The 21,386-nt window shown below is 35.5% G+C and overlaps 1 protein-coding gene across 4 annotated transcripts in view; it reads right to left on the bottom strand.

Moving 5' to 3' along the window:
- Positions 1-21,386, bottom strand: part of LOC106740586 (carbohydrate sulfotransferase 11) — a 66,347-nt gene that overhangs the window by 6,381 nt on the left and 38,580 nt on the right. For 3 of the 4 annotated variants that reach the window (XR_001374092.1, XM_014611775.1, XM_014611777.1), the window contains exons 2-5: positions 18,322-18,575; positions 17,720-17,960; positions 8,966-9,145; positions 8,350-8,507 (exon numbers count right to left, since the gene is read on the bottom strand). Coding sequence is in view for 3 of the 4 variants with exons in the window: in XM_014611775.1 (XP_014467261.1) it covers positions 8,350-8,507; positions 8,966-9,145; positions 17,720-17,960; positions 18,322-18,575 (833 nt within the window). In the remaining variant the exon portion in view is untranslated. Of the gene's footprint in view, positions 1-7,829; positions 8,256-8,349; positions 8,508-8,965; positions 9,146-17,719; positions 17,961-18,321; positions 18,576-21,386 lie in introns of those variants that run through there. The other variant, XM_014611776.1, reaches the window with a different exon arrangement.

Below are 21,386 nucleotides of genomic sequence, written 5' to 3'. Positions count from 1 at the left end.
CCCAGCTGATCCCACCAAATGCACAGCATGAGCTTGGAACCGTGGATATTCCGCTTTGGCGTTGATGCTACTGCTTCGCCGGGCTTAACCCACGATTTTTTACGCTTGGGATTACTGTAGTATATCCACTTTTCATCACCAGTCACAATACGATGTATGAAACCTTTCCTTTTTTGTCGTTGAAGCAGCTGTTCACACGTGACAAGATGCCGTTCGACGTCTCTCGGCTTCAGTTCGTACGGCACCCAAGATCCTTCCTTTTGTATCATTCCTAATGCTGTCAGACGTTTCGAAACTGTTGTTCGATCAACTCCTAATGATTTTGCAACATCGGATTGCGTCTGACATGGATCTTCAGCAAGTAATGTTTCCAATTCTTCGTCTTGAAACTTTTTTGGTGCACCACTGCGTTCTCCATTTTGAACATCAAAATCACCATTTTTAAATCGGTTAAACAAATCTCTGCATGTTCTTTCCGACAGAGCATGATCATAGGTTTCTACAAAATTTCTGTATGCTTCAGCTGCAGATTTCTTCTGAATAAAATAGTGCAGTAAAATTCCCCGCAAAAACGGTTTATTTGGCACGAAATTTGACATGTTTTACGCTACAAAAAGAAAATGTTCTTTATAAGTTAATGGAAAGACACGCACTGATTTTCAACATAGGTTATAGAACTTCAATATAGATGCGTCATCATCTTGAATTATACACAGAAAATTTGTATACCGCCATCTGATGGTGAAACGGCGAGAACTTATTCACACTCCCAATATATAAAAAATGCCCTTCTCCAATTCCTATAAATTTTATCTGAAATACTTTCCCATATCCTATATATTTTTTGAAATATTTGTCTGATTAAAATTAAAACTTAAAATTAAAATTAATCACCCGGTACATAGGGAAGACGGAGGCTGATTGGTATATTATTTGTTAACATTTTTTTACTTTAAATAGAATACACAGCAAAAAAATTTTTCAATAGACATATGTTTATACTACATAAAAAATACTTTCTAATTCAACGATATTGATTTTCCTACACCAATAAGAAATATTAGACGACGACACTTATAATAACTATCTCCACATGTGAGATAGATTGGTACAGTTATCGAGATAAATTGTGGCAGAGATAACTCTCTACATTATTAGGTCTATAACTTGAAATCCGCCTTTTTTGCAAAAATTAAGCCTTTATTTAAGAAGCAAAAATAATACATCAATCAAAGTATTGGCCATCGTTAGATATCGTCAGTGAAGGGTGTTAACCTGCTATCTCCGTTTCACAAAACTTTACAGGAGCGTCAAAAACATGAATAAATCATTTTATACACACTTCGCAAAATAAAATTGACCATCATCTTTTAGTTTTTGGTTATTCTTAACTAAAAAAATATGAATTTATTAAATGCTCTAACTTTATGAGATTTTATTAAGGAAAAAAGGAGTTAGGAGTTTTTATTTTTTTTTTTAATGATGCGGTTTTGTAGTTAGCAGGTTTTACAAGATGCAGATCGTGAAGAAAAAAGACTAGTTTTAGTATAAAATCCATTTTATTTAAGAAACAATAAGTAGTAAATAAATAAATAAATATGATAAAAAAAAGAAGAAATCATCCATGATGTAAATTATCATAAAAATACGATAATCTTCTGGCAATGTCTTTTCGATTGATTGTAAATCTTCAAATTTACGTGCAGTAATGGAAAGCCTATTTGAATGCAATTGTTTCAATTTTTCAAATTCTTTGTGTTCTACGTTGCCTTTTCTTTGCGGTAAAAAAGACCAATCTTCAGTAAACCTTAATTTATAAAAAATGTCTCCTTTTGGTGTATACTTTAATGCTCGGAGGTCCGCTACTTTTGAGTCGCCTTTTTTTTCCGGGCCTTATACTGCTATAACTCATGACATCAGAAAAATTTTTGAAGAATCTGTGATCCAGATACGAAACATTGTATTCAGAAGGCTTTTTTCGAGCAGTTTTGCAAATATTGAAATAATCTGCTGGAACCTTTATAATCTTATTTCTTAAAGCTCGTTCTATAGCTGAATGCATGCTGTCGGCTTCCATTTGTGTGTGTCCTACTTCGAGGAATTTCTGTTCAATTGTAATGTTCCGAATGACGGCTAAGTTTAGCAACGCATTAGACATAATAGCATTTCGGTTTTGATAAACGCACCCGTCGCTGTATATGATAATTTTTTTATCCTTCTAGTCATTTTTCATAACCGTTAATAATTTTTCTTCTAAAAAATGTATCCATATGGTAGCGAATTTTTCAGAATTCAAGGAGCCTTCCGTTTCGTTCCATAAAAAGCAAAACCCGTCCTTGTCAAATTAAAAAACATAAATTGTAAACTTGCAATTTAGTTTTGTAATACAAAGTGCTAATATTAGGTTTTGGAGCCATTAAAACTGCCTAAAGATCTACAATGAAAAAGTAAGATTCTGTTGACTTGCCTTTTTCCTTTTTTTTTCTCGCTTCTAATTTTTTTACGATATGCAGCTGATATTCTCCTTCTAATACAGTGCCCACTTTATAGCTAGAACATCTTTCACATTCATCTTTTTTTGGACGGAAGAATGAAATATTTTGTGAATCCATAGCCTCACTGAAAACGGTTCTTGATAATGGCTCGGCATTGTATGATTTACACCGATCATCAGCGTAAAAATGATAAAGTTCCCTTTTAGAAGACCATTCGGGCAAAATATACTTTTTAGAAGAGGAAGCTCTACAGTAATGAGAATCCATAACTGGTAACGAATCTAAAAAACTAAGTAATTGCTGTTTTTTTTTCTTTAAAGGGCTTTACACTATAGTTTCTTACACTTCTTAACTGAACCGGAGCAACATCATTTTTCAAACTATTCTTCTAGTGAAGGATTGTCCATCTACCTATACATAGTGTATTAATAAACATGGATTTGCATACTCTTCTATTTTCATTACAAATTTTTAAATGATAGAGTAGAGATTGAGATCTTCTTGACTTGTCTGCGTCTTTCCTATCCCGGCTTTGTTTTGTTGGTATGCAGGTAACTACATCGTTGATATACATTTTCTTTCTCCCCAGTCAAACTTCTTCCAAAATTGTTCAAAAATATTTTTTTTCTCTTCTTCGGATATAGTGGCACATTTCATTAAACCTTTTTTATTTACACAGTGATATCTTTCTTTCATTTTTCTGTTTGCTTTAGGTTTAGCATAACTCCATTTTCCGTCTTTTTTTGTACGTCCAAAGCAGGACTGGCCTTTTCTCTTCTCTTCCTATTCTGTTCGGTATACCAATTTGTTTTGTTTATTTGAGATTTCCGATTCCGAGTTTTTCTTTTTTGTGGTAACGAAGACTGAGTCAGAGCTAGTATCTGAATGCGGTACCAAGAAATTCTTCACAGTGTTCATGCTTTCATCTGCCAAAGAATTCTGAATGTGAGCAACTGGATGCTCTATATTTTCGACCAACTCAAAACATTCGTCATTCAGCATTACTTCTTCATGATTTTGACCCTGATTAACTGTAAACTGGTCAAAACTAAGTATTTCTGTTAAAGGCACTTCGTCAGGCATCTCATAGATAAATTCAACACCTTCAAGTGTTGTATAATTATTTGACTCTTGATCATTAAGTTTAGAGAAATGTGATTTAGTATTTCCGATTTTTAGAGCAAGACCAACTAACTTTCTTCCACGGGACATCTGTAAAGTATACAATGATTACAGTTGTGATTTATCATGTAAATCGGTTATCGAAGCTCAAACTACTGCGTGCAATTTATCTACTACGTTAAATTTACAACAGAATTATTTTTATTATATTTATTATTGTAGTATTTTAATTATCATTATATAAAACTTATCAAAAACAAAAAATTATCTGTGTTTTTTGAGTAAAAGTAGATGAAACTTTTACAAGATTTTGACAAATTAAAAAAACATGCATTAGGTTCTCATTTCATAGTTAATTAAAGTTAAAATTACGTTTAATAAATACATACCTTTATGCAAAAGAAAAAAATGTTAAACAAGGAAACGATGAACTAATATGCACACTTGCAGATAACAGAATACTAACTCTACCAACATTACGCATTATTGCATCAGCTTACGGAGTTAGCAGTTCTTCGGGCGCACTTTCATTCAAGAGGAGATAGCAGGTATTATTGACGCCATAAATAAACATTTTTTAATGAACATTGGATAGCTGTTTTTTTATTAGAATCAGTTTTGTTTTTATAATTCTAACAGTACCAAATACATTTTTGGCCTAAAAATGGAGTTAGCAGGTTAACATTCTTCACCGACGATATGACTTTTTCCTATCTTTCTGGCAATAAACGGATCCTACGGCAAAAGAACGATTCATCTTTAGATGTCTATTAACCCGTTGCGGTCTTATGTCGAGCGTCACTCGACACAGCGTTTCGTTCCAGCAGTCCTATGATGAGCGACACTCGACACCGCGTTTCGTTCCAACGCGTCCTATGACGCGACAGAGTCGACGTTGACAGAGTCTTCATCATACGCTAAAAGAGATAAGATAAGAGCTGCGGTATAGCATCATAAATGTTTCCCAAAGTAAACGATACCAAGCGGATGAGCAATTGGCGAAAGCTGTGAAGGGCCGGCTGGGACGAAATTGCGAATACAGCGCGGACCGCAACGGGTTAAGTTAGCCTCCCCCCCCCCCTATCATGGAAAATAAAGTTAAATTCTTCATGAAAATGAAGTGTTAATTAGGCGCTAATTTAGTGCTACAAACAAAAATTTGATTCTCCAACGGTTTGGCGAGAAATAAAAAAAATACGGGGAGAGGGGGCTAGCTTAACGATAACTTAGTCCTCCCCCAAACTTAAAAAAACATAAACAAAAAGAAAATCGAAAAAAAAGTAGGATAAAATTAAGTGCTAATTAGGTGCCCCAAGAATATAAAAAGAAATATCATAAAAACCAAATCGGTTATCATGAGAGCACCTAATTTTTTCGCAGAGTTATACTTGAACGATACTTTAACGGGTTAGTAATTTTTATTGCAAAATTCTGTAAAATGGAACGAGCACCAAATTCAGCGATTATATTTCTGGATAGTATATAAAAAGACGAGTAATTTTACATCAAAGTCATGAGTGCATCTAATTTTTTCGCAGAGTTATACTTGAACAACGAAGGAAAGGCTTAATAACTTCTATTGCAAAATTCTGCAAAATCGAATGAGCACCAAATTAAATATCTTGAATATATATAAAAAAACGATTAAATATCTCGAATATATATAAAAAAACGAACAATTTGACACCAACATCGAGCGTACACTTAATTTTTTAAGTTGTCTTGTACTTAGATCATAATGGCTCAATCCTTTTTTTAATTTTTTTACTAATAAACGGTTTGGTTTTTATGATATTTCTTTTTATATTCTTGGAGTACCTAGAAATATAATCGCTGAATTTGGTGCTCGTTCCATTTTACAGAATTTTGCAATAAAAATTACTAACCCGTTAAAGTATCGTTCAAGTATAACTCTGCGAAAAAATTAGGTGCTCTCATGATAACCTAGTTAGTACTTAATTTTAGCATACTTGTTTTTTCGATTTTCTTTTTGTTTATATGTTTTTTTAATTTGAGGGAATAGGTTATCTTTAAGTTAGTCGCCCCCTCCTCAATGTTTTTCTTTTATTTCCCGCCAAATCACTGGAGCACCAAATTTTTGTTTGTAGCACTAAATTAGCATCTAATTAGCACTTAATTTTCATGAGGAATTTAACTTTACTTTCGATGGTGGTGAGGCTAACTTAATTAGACATCATCTTTAAAGGCTATCCAATCAGAGCTCTTTCGACGCTTTCATCTTCTACTTCTTCTTCTTCCCTTTGTGCCGCTAAGCGTCGGGGTATTTTTCATTTGTCTCTGAATAGATGCTTTTCGCTCTACGTGGGTTATTAGCCCTACGGAAGCTAGCATGGTGCGCACACAGATCGTATACATGCATATGGGACCTACAGTTTAACGCCGGTTCCGAACGGCAAAGTTGGAGAGAAGTTTTTCTTGGCAAGAGATTACTCTTTGGTGGTTTGCCGGGCCACCGAAGAGGAGCTACGAACGTGTGAAAATTTTCTGGTTTATGCCGGGGAGCGAACCCGGGACCTCTAGCATGTCTAGCAGACTAGTGCGCTATCTACCATATCACGCTCGCGCTCCGACGCTTTCATAAGAGTTGAAATGTTCCTCAACAAGTGTGTGTACCTTCGACCGAAACAAGTGGTAGTCGGAAAGGGCACAGTCTAGTGAATAAGCCGCATGGGATAGCACTTCCCAGCGAAGTGCTTCCAATGTTTCCTTGACAGTTTTAGTGACGTGAGGTCGAGCGTTGTCATGCAGCAAGATTACTTTATGTTGTCTTGTCTCATATTCTGGTCGTTTTTCGCGCAATGCTTGGCTCAAACGGATTACTTGTTGTTGGTAGAGATCCCCTGTGACTGTTTAACCAGGTTTTAGTATCTCATAATATACCACACCCTTCTGGTTCTATCAAATACAGAGCATGGCCTTCTTCCCATAAATATTGCGTTTTAGCGTCGATGTTAATGGTTGACCTGAGTCGCAAATGGCTTTTTGGCGTTTAGGGTTATCGAAATAGATCCACTTTTCATTGCCAGTCACAATTCACAAATTCGATGCAAAAACCCCTTTCTTTTTGCTTGGCAAGCAGCATTTCGGAGATGGTTTTACGCCTTTCGATGCCCCTTTCTTTCAGTTTATATAGTACCCATTTTCCTTCTTTGTATACCTTACCCATGGCTTTTAAACGCTTAGAAATGGCTGCTTGAGTAACATTAAAAGTTTTTGCAAGTTGATTTTATGTTTGACATGGATCTTCATCTATCAATGCTTGCAGTTCTGTATTTTCGAATTTTTTTGCTGGCCTGGACGTTCTTTATCATTCGTGTCAAAATCACCAAGTTTGAATCGTCGAAACCATTCCTTGTAAGTTGTTTCCGATAGAATAAGTTTTCTATAAGCTTCAACATTCGATGAGATTCAATTTCATTTAGTAGCAGTTTTCTTCAAATTGAAACAGAAAAGCAAAGCTTCGCGCAAATGATGCTTATTTGGTTGAAATTCAGATATTTTCTTCGCAGTAAAATGTTATGTTGTTGTCACAAACACAAACTTTTATATACTGAATATTATTGACAGATGTCAAAATTAAAAATGATACCTTGTTCAGCCATTACAGTTGACGATTGTCAAAGCTACAACTATTTATCCCTAGATGGCGGGTTTCAAGTTATAGACCTAATACTAATAATACATTAAATTTAAAAAAATGAAAAAATGTTTGTATAAAATAATTTTTTTAAATAATTATAACAGAAAACATTTGGATATTACAAATAGATATATTTAGGAAGAAATCTGATTTTTGCAGGGCTGATCATTTTATTTTTTACTTTTGTCGTAAGTCCGATTATAATAAAGACTGCTTATTGTATTCGGTTGAAGTTTTACAAATTCAACTTTCTTATTTGTAACCAAGATGATAGCTGCTCAACATGCTCTCGTCTCAACTAACCCCGGCTTACTATATTTTGACATTTTAGCCATTTCTTTAAAAAAATGTTTCCAGCATTAACATAACTGGATGTTATTAGTTTTAAAATAAAGTTTCTAAAAAAACAACCCAAATTATTATATAATGACAAGATTTAGAATTATAATATATAATCTACCACTGATTTTTTTACTTTGTATTATATAAAACTTAATGCATTATATGTTTTAAAAAATACATTTTGCAACTTACAAATGATTATTGAAATATAACAGTAATGTCTTTGCGATAATACTATATTTTCAATGTGGCCTTATCGTTTGTCATTTTAGAGCTGTGTTAAATGTATCTACCTGCCCCGTGTATCAATTAGTCTCAGTCTCTTCTATTATTTTCTTGTGATTAAGATAGATAATAAGAAATATTTTGATATCCTTACAATAAGTCGGAAAAGGAAAAGTGCAGGCCTCTGCTTATTCTTCCTTATTCTCAACATTGGCATGATAACACTAAGATTTTCATATTTTTCTTATTTTTTCAAGGCTTAGAAAGAAACGGTAAAAAATCAGGTTTTTCCCCAATTCTTCTGGTTTTTTCGAACCTTCGGAACGCTAATGTGCAGCTACTCACTTATTGTACTTCTTGCACTTCATTGAGCTTGAAAATCTTTTCTTCTATCGCCTATTTGACTACCACTTTAATTCAATAAATTGAATTAAATGAATGAAAATATTTAAGGTTTTCATTTGACTCATCCTTATACAACTATTCATTTTGTAGCATACATACCTGAACATCTCGTAAAGATCATTTATCTGTGTCTTAGATAATTGCGTAAAATAATTTTTTATAACATCTTTCGTCTGGACTCCTCTAGTTGGGTTTTTCCATTCAGGTTTGATGACGTGTCCTACGTGCGCTTGTTTTATCACATAGTCTTGGTCATCCTTCAATAAAAAGCAATTTTGAAACAATTTTTGAAAAGCGTTTAAATAAGATTAATTTTATGTTTTTAATATTTCGTAAACTAATGTCTTTTAAAATATAAGCACAAAATCGTGAATCATTGGTTTATTTAGTGCATCGTTCTTAATGCCGGCAATCGAAAATTTGACCATTAGGACTGTGACTCAAGTCCAAATCACATCGTTATTCGAATATCCGGATACTCGAGTATAATCTTCGACTACGAATAAAATTTATTTCATAGATATTATCCGGATATTCGGATACTTCGTGCCACAAATAATACGAATAGAACAATTTCTAAGTTATTTGGTATTCGGATACTCCGGAATATCCGAATATTTCGGAAGTATCCGAAGTACGAATAGATATTGACATCACTATTCGAATATCCGAATAATGATTTATCCGGATAATCGCAGCCTTATTTACCACTCACGTGCAATGTCTCGAACTTCGCTATTACATCAAATCGCACTTGACAGGGTGTGCAAAAATTAACTACAGGTGTCCAATGCATATCGAGATCATTTCCTGCTTTCCATTGGCACAATAGCCATCGTACGAATTCCTCGAAGATTGGATATCTCGGTCCTTGTCTGGTATTCGTCTTCGGATCCTATATTACACAAAAAATGAGATATCAACTTTAATATTTCACGTTTAAGACCGACATAATTTTGTTCAAATTATTAATACGAATACAGTGCGGATAATGTTGGCCTTTAAACCGCCAAATTATTTTGAAAAGTTACCGTTACTCATTATTTGTTGAAAAAATGACGCATTATCGTTACTTGTTATTCATTGATAAAAATAATTCGTTACCTTTATTATTACTCAAGAAGTAGTGAATCGTTATAATTTTCATTACTTTTTCACCGAATTTTGAGAACTTTTTTTAGGATTCACTTTTGCTCGTTTCATATATGTATTGTACATATGCAAAATAACGATAAAAGTAACGTGAGATTATATTCGTTACTGTTACCCAAAAAATATATCTGCGTTGCTGTTACCGTTATTAATGAAAAAAATATAACATATATTGTTATCAAATTGTTACTGAAAAAAAAAGTAACTATAACGGTAACGGTATTACTATTAACGCGTTACTACCCTTGAAACTAATTGTGGATATAGCAATTGTTTAATTCATCCAATAACGATAAAAATGCATACGTGAAATACTAAACATTTTGTTAAAAAATAAACTTTAAATTAAAGAATGATAAAGGATACTTTATGAAAAAAATAATATTATGTTGGGGAAAAAGAAATCCATTATTTTTTCGGTAGATGGCTGTAGTGATCGATATCTCGTAAAGTATCGATTAAATAATTTCAGATTTATGCTCGTTGGAAAGGTGACATTTCGCACTAAAAAAATTCTTTTGTTGTTTTTTGTTTGGTCCATTCAGTTGTGAGTTACAGGGTGTTAAAAATGGAAGTCAACAAAGAGAAAATTCGGTACATTTTACAGTTTTTCTTTGATAAAGGCGAAAATGCAAGCCAGGCGGCTGTAATTGTGAATGGTGTTTATGGTGCCGATACTGTAACAGCCAATTACGTGCAATTTTGGTTTCGTCGATTCCGTTTAGGTATTTTTGATGTTAAAGATGCACCTCGCACAGGTAGGCCCGTCGTCGAAAATGTCGATAAAATCACAGAAAGAATCGAAATTGACCAGCATGTTAGCAGTCGTAGCATCGCCCAGGAGCTAAAGATCGACCATAAAACAGTTTTAAACTATTTGCACAAAGCTGGAATCAAAAAGAAGCTCGATGTTTGGGTGCCACACCATTTAACACAAAGAAACATGATAGATCGAATTTCCATCTGCGAAGCCTTGGCCAAACGGAATGAAATCTACCCATTTCTTAAACGGATGGTGAATGGTGATTGGGAATGAGAAATGGGTCACATACGACAACATTGTGCGAAAACGATCGTGGTGAAGCAGCTCAAACGGTGGCCAAACTAGGACTAACGGCCAGGAAGGTTTTGCTGTTCATTTAGTGGGACTGGAAAGGAATCATTTATTATGAGTTGCTTCCATATGGCCAAACACTAAATTCGGATCTTTACTGTCAACAACTGGACTGTTTGAAGCTAGCGATTGACCAGAAACGGCCAGAATTGGCCAACAGGAGAGGTGTTCCATCAGGACGATGCCAGGCCACACATGTCTATAGTGACTCGCCAGAAACTCCGGGAGCTTGGTTGGGAAGTTTTGATGCATCCACCATATAGTCCGGTACCAAGCGATTACCGTGTTTTTCTTGCATTGCAAAACTTCCTTAGTGATAAGAAATTGGCATCAAGAGAAGATTATGAAAATCGATTACTAGGGTTTTTCGCCAATAGGGACCAAGACTTCTATGAGAGAGGCATTATGAAGCTTCCTTTAAAATGGCAACAAATTATAAAACAAAACGGTGCATATTTGACCCAAATCGGACAATCCGAAACATGTTAAATAAAGTCTTGAAGTTCACGTAAACATAATGGATTTCTTTTTCCCCAACCTAATATATTTTAAAAATATTTTACTTCTCGAGAAAAAAAATATTTTTTAAGATGTTTTATCATAATCTCTTAAAACAAGATGCAAGTAATTTTTGTAACTAATATTTTTTTAATATTTCTTATATAGCTTGATATTAACAAACGTGAAATATCTTATTTTCTTTGTTTTTTTCATTCTTAACACTCTGCGACCTGCCGACGATAGAGTATCATTGCATAAATTTCGACATTGCAGTCCGCCAGCAATATAATAATATAATGATATCGTGATGATAGGACATTAATATTAATGAAATATACATACATATATGATTAAGAATAAATATGTGGATAAGAATAAATGCAAAACATGTTTAACAACGTGCTAGTAACGTTATAAAAATGGTAAACGTGATGAAAAAATCTCAGTCAAACATTAGAAAGTTACGAATATAGACGATACGGTTGAAGTTGTAACGAATAGTAATGAAGTTAAAATTTATTACGTTAATTGGTAAGAGAAAAGTATGAACTTTACGATAATACAAGCCAAATTGCTGTAATTTTAATAAATCTTTTTATATAGATATGTATTTATGACCGAAAAAGTAGGGCCAATATGGGTTATAGATTCAACTTGCTTGAAATAGATAGCGCGACTTCATACGGATCGCGGATTACAAAGTGTTAAAACTGTTCTTCAGTAAAAAAAAAAATAAAGTTATTAAGTACATACCAAGTGTATGCATAAGTTTTTTCCGGTTCAACTAAGTGATGGCGCCAACGAAAAGTACGCAGCGTATTAATTTGACACATACGTCATTTTGTTCGTCTGACATTTAAAACTACAAACACACACAAGTTGAGTCCGCCAAAAACTAGCGTCTTTGTTTTATCGTTCAGTGATCATGTCGAGTTTTGTGCCTGAAAAAGAACATTTGCGGCACGCATTGCTTTTCTTATTTAATCAAAAGAAAAAGGCTGTTGAAAGTCATCGTTTGCTGGTAGAAACATATGGTGAACACGCTCCATCGATTAGAACATGTGAGACATGGTTTCGACAATTTAAAAATGGTGATTTCAATGTGAAAGACAGTGAGCGCTCTGGTAGACCACAAAAATGCGAAGACGAGCAATTGCAGGAGTTATTGGATGATGACCCAACTCAAACTCAACGGCAATTAGCAGAAGCATTACATGTATCACAAGAAATAATCAGCAGACGTTTACGAACAATGGGAAAGATCAATAAACTCGGTGAATGGGTCCCACACAATTTGAATGAACGTCAAATGGAAAATCGCAAAGTCACTTGTGAAATGCTGCTTCAACGCCACGAAAGGAAATCATTTTTGTATCGAATTGTGACGGGTGACGAAAAATGGATTTATTTTGAAAACCCGAAGCGGAAAAAATCGTGGCTTTCACCTGGCGAAGCCGGTCCATCAACACCAAGGCCAAATCGCTTCGGCAAGAAGACCATGCTCTGTGTCTGGTGGGACCAGAGCGGTATTGTGTATTATGAACTCTTGAAGCCCGGCGAAACCGTTAATACACAACGCTATCGCCAACAAATGATTAATTTAAACCACGCATTAATCGAAAGACGACCGGAATGGGCCAGAAGACATGGCAAAGTGATTTTGTTACACGACAATGCGCCGTCTCACACAGCAAAACCAGTGAAAGACACCTTGAAATCGCTTGGATGGGACATCCTTCCGCACCCGCCGTACTCCCCAGACCTGGCGCCATCTGACTATCACCTCTTCGCATCAATGGGGCACGCGCTCGCAGAGCAGCACTTCAGCAATTTCGAGGAAGTTGGAAAATGGCTCGACGAATGGTTTGCCTCAAAAGACAAGCAGTTTTTCTGGCATGGTATTCATAAATTACCTGAAAGATGGGCGAAATGTGTAGAAGCCGATGGCCAATATTTTGAATTAAAAAAAAATTAATTTCCATTGAAAATTACGTGTTTTTTTTTTACCAAAAAACCGGAAAAGACTTATGCATACACCTGGTATATTTCATTTCTAAAGTTTCAGATTTTTAAGAATTTAACTTGAACTGAACTTTCCTTGTATGTAAATAAAGCAAAAATTCTTGTTAGTCTTCCAGCTGCTTTTTAGAGAGTATGGAAGTACCTTTATACTTATATATAAAATGAATCCTAGATATTAATACTACTAACGTTACAATTAAAAAACCGGATATTAACTTCATATCCAACATATAATCTAAAAAACTTTGTCTAGTTTTTTTTTATTCTTTTCGACACGAGTACTAGGGCACCAGAGTTCCTGATAAATATATCGAATTCCTGAAATTATTAAATAAAAATCATAACCAAAAGTTACATAATTAAACGCGAGGCAAACTTTTAAGTTTCAACAACTTTTTAAAAGACGAGAACTACTCTTGCGATGAGGGTTAAAAATCTAAATCTACTTAATTTTTAATATTTATTCTCTTATATAAAATAGGTTATATAATTCATGACTATGTACTTAAATAATCTAAAATAGGCGAAGTTCTTTGATACTTTTTTACTTATCAAAAACTCTCGGAAAAAATTAGACAAGTTATTTAGAACTATTCGATCTTGATGTTACGTGTAAAATTAATTTATATTTTAATTACAATTTTAGTACTGTTAATTGTTGAAATTTTTTATAAACGTCAAAGTAATTCTACACATTTACATTTTAAAAGAAAACTAAAACTTTAATCGGAGTTATCACATTGTGAAGTCAGAATGTTAATTTGACACGTATGCTTTTCAGAAAAAAAGACTATCAATAAAACCGTTTCCCTACATCAAATGTTTTGAAAATTATGTTAGTTTGATAGTTTAAACCTTGTATATTCCAGAAAAAAATTATCTCTTCTTAACTAACGCAATGCTTTACCGCTAAAGGATGTACTTATCATATCTTAATTTTATCAAATAATCAATGAATTCTGTAGTTGTTTAATCAGTAAGTATTATAATCTTACAGCCTGTTCCACAAGAAAGTATACGGTAACATGTCGAGAATATACAACCTATTGGGAGTACAAATTAGTTCGGTCCGTTTTTTGTGGTCAAAAATGCATTTATTTCAGAACAAAATGAGTGAACAGATTAAACAAAGTATTGTTCATCGCTGGCTACTACTTTTCCCCACCTCTCAGGCAATTTTCGAATTCCATCTCGAAAAAATGTCTCGTCTTTTGAGGCGATCCAAGTTAGGAGCCAATTTTCGATTTCTGCGAAAGAAGTGATCCGGTGACCTGCCAAATCGTGCTGCATCCGTCGGAACAACCAGTAATCAGAAGAAGCAATGTCCGGCGAATACGGTGGGTGCGGTAAAATGTCCCACTTGAGCGTTTCCAAATAATTTTTTACGACTTTTGCGACATGAGGCCGAGCGTTATCATGCAGAAGAATAATTTGGCACCCAATTGCCTTGCTTGTGAATCATTCCCATGGATTTCAATCGTACGGAAACTGCTTGTTGCGTAATTCCCAATGATTCTGCAAGCTCCTCTTGCGTTTGACTCAGATCTTCTTCGAGTAATGTCTCCAATTCTTATGTGGCGGCAATGGCTAGTAGCTCGATGCCGTTTATGCTCGCTGCTTGAAGTCTTACCGTGGACTCGTCTCGTGGTCTCAAACCGCTTGTGGAATTCTTGAAATTAATAAGACTCAACAATTCCGGAGTTTGACACACCTTTATTGATATCGTAGACCCACTAGTTATCGCAACCCTGAAGCGATAGCAGAGGCGCGACGCAGAATACGGAGTTTCTGAGTCAGAGTACTATACAGAGCGATGCATTCTCTAGCACGGCTCTCGAGCCTCTCTTCTCTCTTCTAACGAGCGAACATACATATTGCGTAATATCAAACGTCAAGAGTCAATACAAATAACGTGAAATGTCATCACTTTCCATAATACGTGTCCGATAAAGCACTTACGCATTACCCGACTCGTTGGTCCTGAATACTCCTTTTCGGCACATGTTACCGACGCGAAATATACTTTAACAAATATCGCATTCTTAAGTAAAGTCCTGAACACTTTGTCTTCGAACGGAATTACGCTTTTTTTGGCTGTGCAGAGCGAGGCTTGTCTTCAACGCTGAAATCACCATTCTTGAAACGTCGAAACCATTCCCTACATGATTTATCAGTTGGAGCATTGTCACCATAAACTTCTACAAGCATTCGATGCGCTTCAGCTGCACTTTTCTTCCAATTAAAGCAGAAAACTAAAACCTCCCTCAAATACTGCTTAGTTAACACAAAATTTGACATATTCAACACAGTAAAAAACAAGGGTTTTGTATGAAACTCAAAGCGACATAAACTGAATATTATTGACAGATGTCCAACCTTTCTGAAACTATCGAAATCATCTGTCACTATGAAATAACAGCCCGAGCCATCTTTTGAAAACGGACTGAACTAATTTGTACTCCCAATAAAAAAGGACGGACTTTAGCATATTAAAGTAGATACAAAAAGATATTGCACAATTATTTAATAATGGGTCCAATCGCCTCCAATTGTCCATTATAGCTTGACACTTTCTTAGCATACTTTTGACTAATTTTTGAGCACATTCAAATGGTAAAGAGTGCCATAACTTTCTGATTCTGGTCGACAATTGCTTAAGAATAAAGATAAATTTCTCTCTTAGTTTGTGCTTTATACGAATGCTTTATAAAACAATACATTTTCAATTGGATTTGCATCTAGAGACGATGCAGGCCAATTCATTGTAATGATGCAATTTTTAGCTTTCCATTCTATGCAGAGGCGATTCCGAAGTTTGGGGTCGTTATCTTCTTGAAATTCTTAATTGTTTTTATGTTTTCCATAAAATTTCTCAGCAGATGTCAATAAACATTTCTGATAAATGGCGCATTTTTTCAGCGTTTAGGTTATCAGTAAACAAATAGAGACAACCAAAACTACGCTTACAAAAATATCCCCGAACATGGATCTTAAACAGATGCTTATCTGTCCACTGGATGATCTTATTACTTGGAACTGACCAGGCTTTTCGAATAGGTAATCATGCCCAAAAAGAAGCTTCATTCGTGAAGATAATGTTGTCCTAATCTTTATTTAAATTTTCATGAGCCCATGCCAGTCTTGTGACATGTTTTTGTGTCAGAAGAGGCTTTTTAATTGTGAAACGATATTTTACGTTCGATTCATATAAACGACGTCTTATGGTGTTTATTCCAACATTTATACCCTTTTCACGAAGATCCCGAGCTTGGGGCAATGTTAGCGTAGGGTTTCGTTCAAACAGACGTATGATCGTTTTGTCCTCTTTCGACGCACGGGTTAAGCCTCTTCCTAGCAAGTCGTCAACATTCCTTACTTCTTTGTACTGTTTCACCCACTTCTGAACGAATAACTTTAACTTTCTAACCACATTTTTTTTAAGCCTGAGCATACGTTAATTTTGGTCTTTTTGCATATAAAACTAAAAACGTTGTCACGCAATGTTTGAAATACTTTGCACTCATTTTGAAAATTTTCACTCTAATTAAACCGTAACGTCGGAATGACAACAAAACATATGCTGTGCAAATAGGTATACTTCAAGCTTTCCAGCGTCATAAAATAGATGGCGCTACGGCCAACTGTTTTGCATTAAGGCCGTATATTTTTTTGTGGAACAGACTGTATGTCAGTAAAGTACTGTAAACTTATGATTTGAGTGCGAACATGATGTGACAGACAGTGCACTGGTCTGCCACTCTAGATGTCCCGAGTTCGATTCCTGAGAAACTTGTATACGCTCGTGTCTCCTTTACACTGTCAGCCAAGCCACCAGAGCCCAAAACACCTCTCGCAAAAATATGTACCGTTCGGAATCGGCATAAAACTGTAAGTCCCATATGTTTTGTGTATGATCAGCATGCGCAATATAGGAATATGCATAAGAGGAATAAACAGGCTTAAGGTCTAACATAAAATGGAAGAAGAAACTTATGTTTATAAGAAAACATGAAAACGGTCAAGACGCATTTATAATACGATACATATTTTTATACTACTTATGGAAAAATTTACTTTTGATACACAGTTTAATCTTTTTTACATAGTTTTGCATTAATCCCCGCAATATGCTTTTCACATGTCATATTACATATCTTAGTTAAACCTATGACAAAAAATTAGAATCAATGTATTATTTTTACATTCCTAATCATTTTTATTTCTTTTTCTTAAATATCCATTTCCTAATCATTTTTATTTCTTTTTCTTAAATATTCGTCAAGTTTACAATACTTACAATTTGAAAAATAAAATTCCTGGATTAGTTGACAGGAGTAAAACATGTTCAATACATAATGAATACTTCAGAAAAAATAATTTTTTCTGAAGTATTCATGGCTAAAATGATCAAATCAATATAATTTTTAAAAGATTAGATGTAGCTAGGAAAACAAATTTCCTCAACATTCTTCCATTCGTTGACGTTCCTCTTTTACATAAAATAGAAAAATATTGTTAAAAAGCTACATATTAAAGTATATTATTTGACAAAAGGACAAGCGGAACTACCATCTTTTTGAAATGTTGAAACAGAGTTTAGTTTCGCACGGGTAAATGACTCTATTCTAGCTTAGATCGAAATAGTCATTATTCTAAAAAATCGTCGGATGATGATGTTACCCTTGCTCTGTAATGCCAAACTATGTGTGCGCCAAGATTGCTGTGAAACGTGTGTGGTAGACTATGTTCCAATTTGTCCCGGTAGGCACTAAGTAATCTTTCAAATGGATGCCGCACTATGAGGAAACTGATACTGTCGTTCAGGAATTTAGCTAATTCCTCGGCTGTATACCTAGGATATCTCTGTCTGGCCAATGAGACCGGCACAGCCTTTGAGGCTTTTAAGAATTGCGGACTATATCTGAAATGTTAATGCGATTGCAATTATTTCTACTCGATTATTTGCAACTAGCTCTAACTAGTTCAGTAATTCAATCAACATTTCTCTTTCCATATATGTAATGATATTAGTAAATGGTAGAAATAAAAAGTTTAGCAAATTTTAGGAAAAATTAGTCAATAGTTTTATCTGTAGTGTCGTTTTTCTTTTATTTCTTCTTTCTTATCCTCTTACATTTTAATAAATATGTTCCATAATTTTTAACAGAAACGAAATATACCGCACATGCTCTATTTTCTCTATTTTCTCTCTATACTCTATTTTCATTACTTTTATTTTCACTGATAAAAAAACCCAATAAGTAAATAACGATGGGACTTACCCCGCAAGTAAATTAAAGTTGTACATCCACGACGTGGAAGCCGCTTTGAATACATTGCACCATATAAGGTGATATTCTTTATTTACAAGAAACTCCCAGGCATTTGGCCTGTGAAGCGAATCGTTACCAGGACGATCGAGTCCTTCCTCGGCGCATTTCTCCGCTAGGAATTTCCGCCTAGCTATTAAACGTTGCTCTGTTTCTGCTAACGCGATTTGTTCTAATATTTTCTCTTCCGGTGTTAGATTTTCATCCTGTCGAAACGCATGAAAGGTTTTATTTGTAAAGCAAGATTAACGGAGAAAAAGCAATTTTTTCGCAATAATTATACGGGGTGAGGAAAAAGTCTCGGGCCCTTGAAAAACCTTGGAAGGAATGGGATATAGAAAAAAATGTTAAATACAAAAGTAGTAGGGTTCAAAGTAGGGAGCACTTCATGATAATTTTAACCTTAACCTAGGAGTCAAATTTAAGAATCATTTCAATGCCATCTTGGAGACTTTTAGTGGTAATTTCATATTACCTTTTAGTTTAGTTTTATATAACCAGGTAGAATAAATGATTAAAGTTTTTCTTTACAGGTAAACATGATTTATATTTACAGAGCTACATGTGTTGGTGTGTTCGTGTCGTGATAATTTTTATTTAGTTTTTGTAGAGCTTGTCTTCGCAGCCGTCGTCGTGCGACTGCATTTAGAATGAGGTACTCCGTGGTCCCGTTCTTTCGGTCCTGCTGGTCCCGTTGTACCATGCTCCGTATGGTCTGCGTTCCTCTCGTCGTCGCCGAGGATCTTTTTCCTTATATTTTGGCGACAAGTGTCGACCGACCCGAGAGTTTCTTGAGCGAGCTGTGACAGAGGAGTCTCATCCGCCGAGGTGGAGTTAGCTTCAGCGGCTGAAGTACCCAGGGCTGGAACACCACGTCCGTCTTAGCGGGTTCCGGTTCGGCAGGTAACCAGTCTAGTGGTGAGGGTGTTAATTCCCTCGATGGTAATGGTGACCTCGGCCTCGGTGAGAGACTTCTCGGCATTAGGGTGTGAAGCCGTAGTGGTTCCAGAAAGTCGGGGCCGAAGAGCTCCAGGTGTTCCTCCTTTGACCCTTCCGTTTCCTCAATTTGCTTTTATCGGCGTTTTTTCAGCGCGATCAGGGGTGTATTTTACACTACGGTTGTTGAGGCGCTTTACAGCGCTATTAGGGGCGTACACAGTACGGTTGTTCTAGGTGCTTTTGCAGCGCTAGCAGGAGCGTACTTTACAGTACGATTGTTTTCGGCGCTTTGCAGCACTAGCGCCTATTCAGCGCGTATATGCTTTTTAGCGTGAGAAGCGGGTTATCTCTATATCACGTTATTCACGTTATTCACAATACGAGAGAGGCTGTCGCTCGAAAGNTTTTTTTTGTTTCCCCCCCCCCCCCCCCCGTAATGAAGGCCGTATATGCCTCTTGGAAGCGTTTTTAGCTTTGAGCAGAGAAGAGCTCTCGCCGCGTAGCGGCGTGGCAACAAAGCTCCGTTTGGCGCGCGGTTCGAACTGTCGCCGTGTGTGTGGTTTGCCTCGCGCACCGCCTTACAAATCGACCGTTGTACGTGTCGGTTACCACAGAGTTTTAAAATGGAAACCCCTATTTTTGACTCCAGAAATGAAAAAAACGGGTATTTTATGTTCAAGTAAACAGTCATGTTACGTGATCAAATTGACCCCTAAGGGTCATTTGAAGGTCAAGTTAATTTTTAGATGAAAAATTCTTGAAAAAAGTATTTATCAACTTGATTTTTTTTAAATAGAAACCTCATCTTTAAGAAATCGACAGAGCATAAAATTTTATATAAAACTAGATGATCATGACCTGAGGTTACCTTGACCCTAAGAATCATATATGTTAGTCATAGTCATTAGTATCAAAGGTCAAATAGGTTCTATCCGAAAAAAACATCTATTTTTAACAAGAGTAATCAGCAGAATTCACATAACCGTAGGTCAAATCAACCCCTGCGAGTAATTGCGAGTTTAACTATTCTTTTTCATAATAACATTTAATTTGAAAATTATTATTTCATAGAATTATTAGAGCGCTTACGTGGCATAACAGACAGCGTACTGGTTCACTATACTAACAATCCTGGGTTCAATCTCGGTAAAAGCCAAAATATTTACGTTCGTATCTCCTCTCGGAAGGTAATGGCAAACCACCGGGAGTACCCTTGATAAGAGAATTTCTCTAAAAATCTTGCTGTTCGGAACCGGCGTTAAAAACTGTAGGTCCCATATGCCTGTGTATAATCAGTGTGCGCACCACAGGCATGTGACAGAAATCACCACGCCCGGCCACAAGCAATAGGACTAGGAAGAAGATTTCATAGAAATTGGTTAGTGGATGTGATCGATTTTGCTTAATTATAATTGAAATAAATGGCATAATTAAATCAATAATAGAATAAGTTAATGAAGATTTCTGTAATATAAAGAAAAAACAATAAAAATCACGACTTATACTAAACCAGCTATCANATATATATATATACAAAGTGGGCCATTTTAATCGACCCAGTCGAATATTTCGAAAACCAAGCCCGGGAGAGAAAAATTTTTCAGACAAAAGTTGTTTGGTTTCGAGAGGACAATAGACGGTACCATTGGTTTGACCTTGAAGAATTATTTGAAAGTCACATGAAGGTCACCTCAATTTTTTTTAATGGCATCCTCTACTTTTTATTACATATTCTTTTAGCTGACCTCGAGAGCTTTCCAAAACACTATAATGAAATGTTTCTTCATTGAGTACTTTTCGAGTTATAAAGCTCCAAATTTGCAATTTGAAAATGCATGATGTGCTTTGACGTCCTAAACGGCCTTGGCGAGCTCTTAGTTCGAGGTCCCGGATTGTAGTATGATGCGGATGTTGTTCTCTTTCGCGGTAACGATTCCGGTAAACTCACGAAGCTTCATGATAATTTAGTTCACATTCTCCGAGAACAAGGAGAATATCAACAATCTCTGAGGGGCGATAATCAGCCATGGGTATTGTTGGCAGACGTAAGCCTCTGATTGTGAATAATAAAGTTTGAC

This window comes from Dinoponera quadriceps, unplaced genomic scaffold (genome assembly GCF_001313825.1).
Source record: "Dinoponera quadriceps isolate SergipeBrazil2010 unplaced genomic scaffold, ASM131382v1 scaffold519, whole genome shotgun sequence".
NCBI classification, from domain to species: domain Eukaryota; kingdom Metazoa; phylum Arthropoda; class Insecta; order Hymenoptera; family Formicidae; genus Dinoponera; species Dinoponera quadriceps.
Note: the sequence above shows the minus strand (reverse complement) of the source record. Positions and strands in the feature narration are given on the sequence as shown.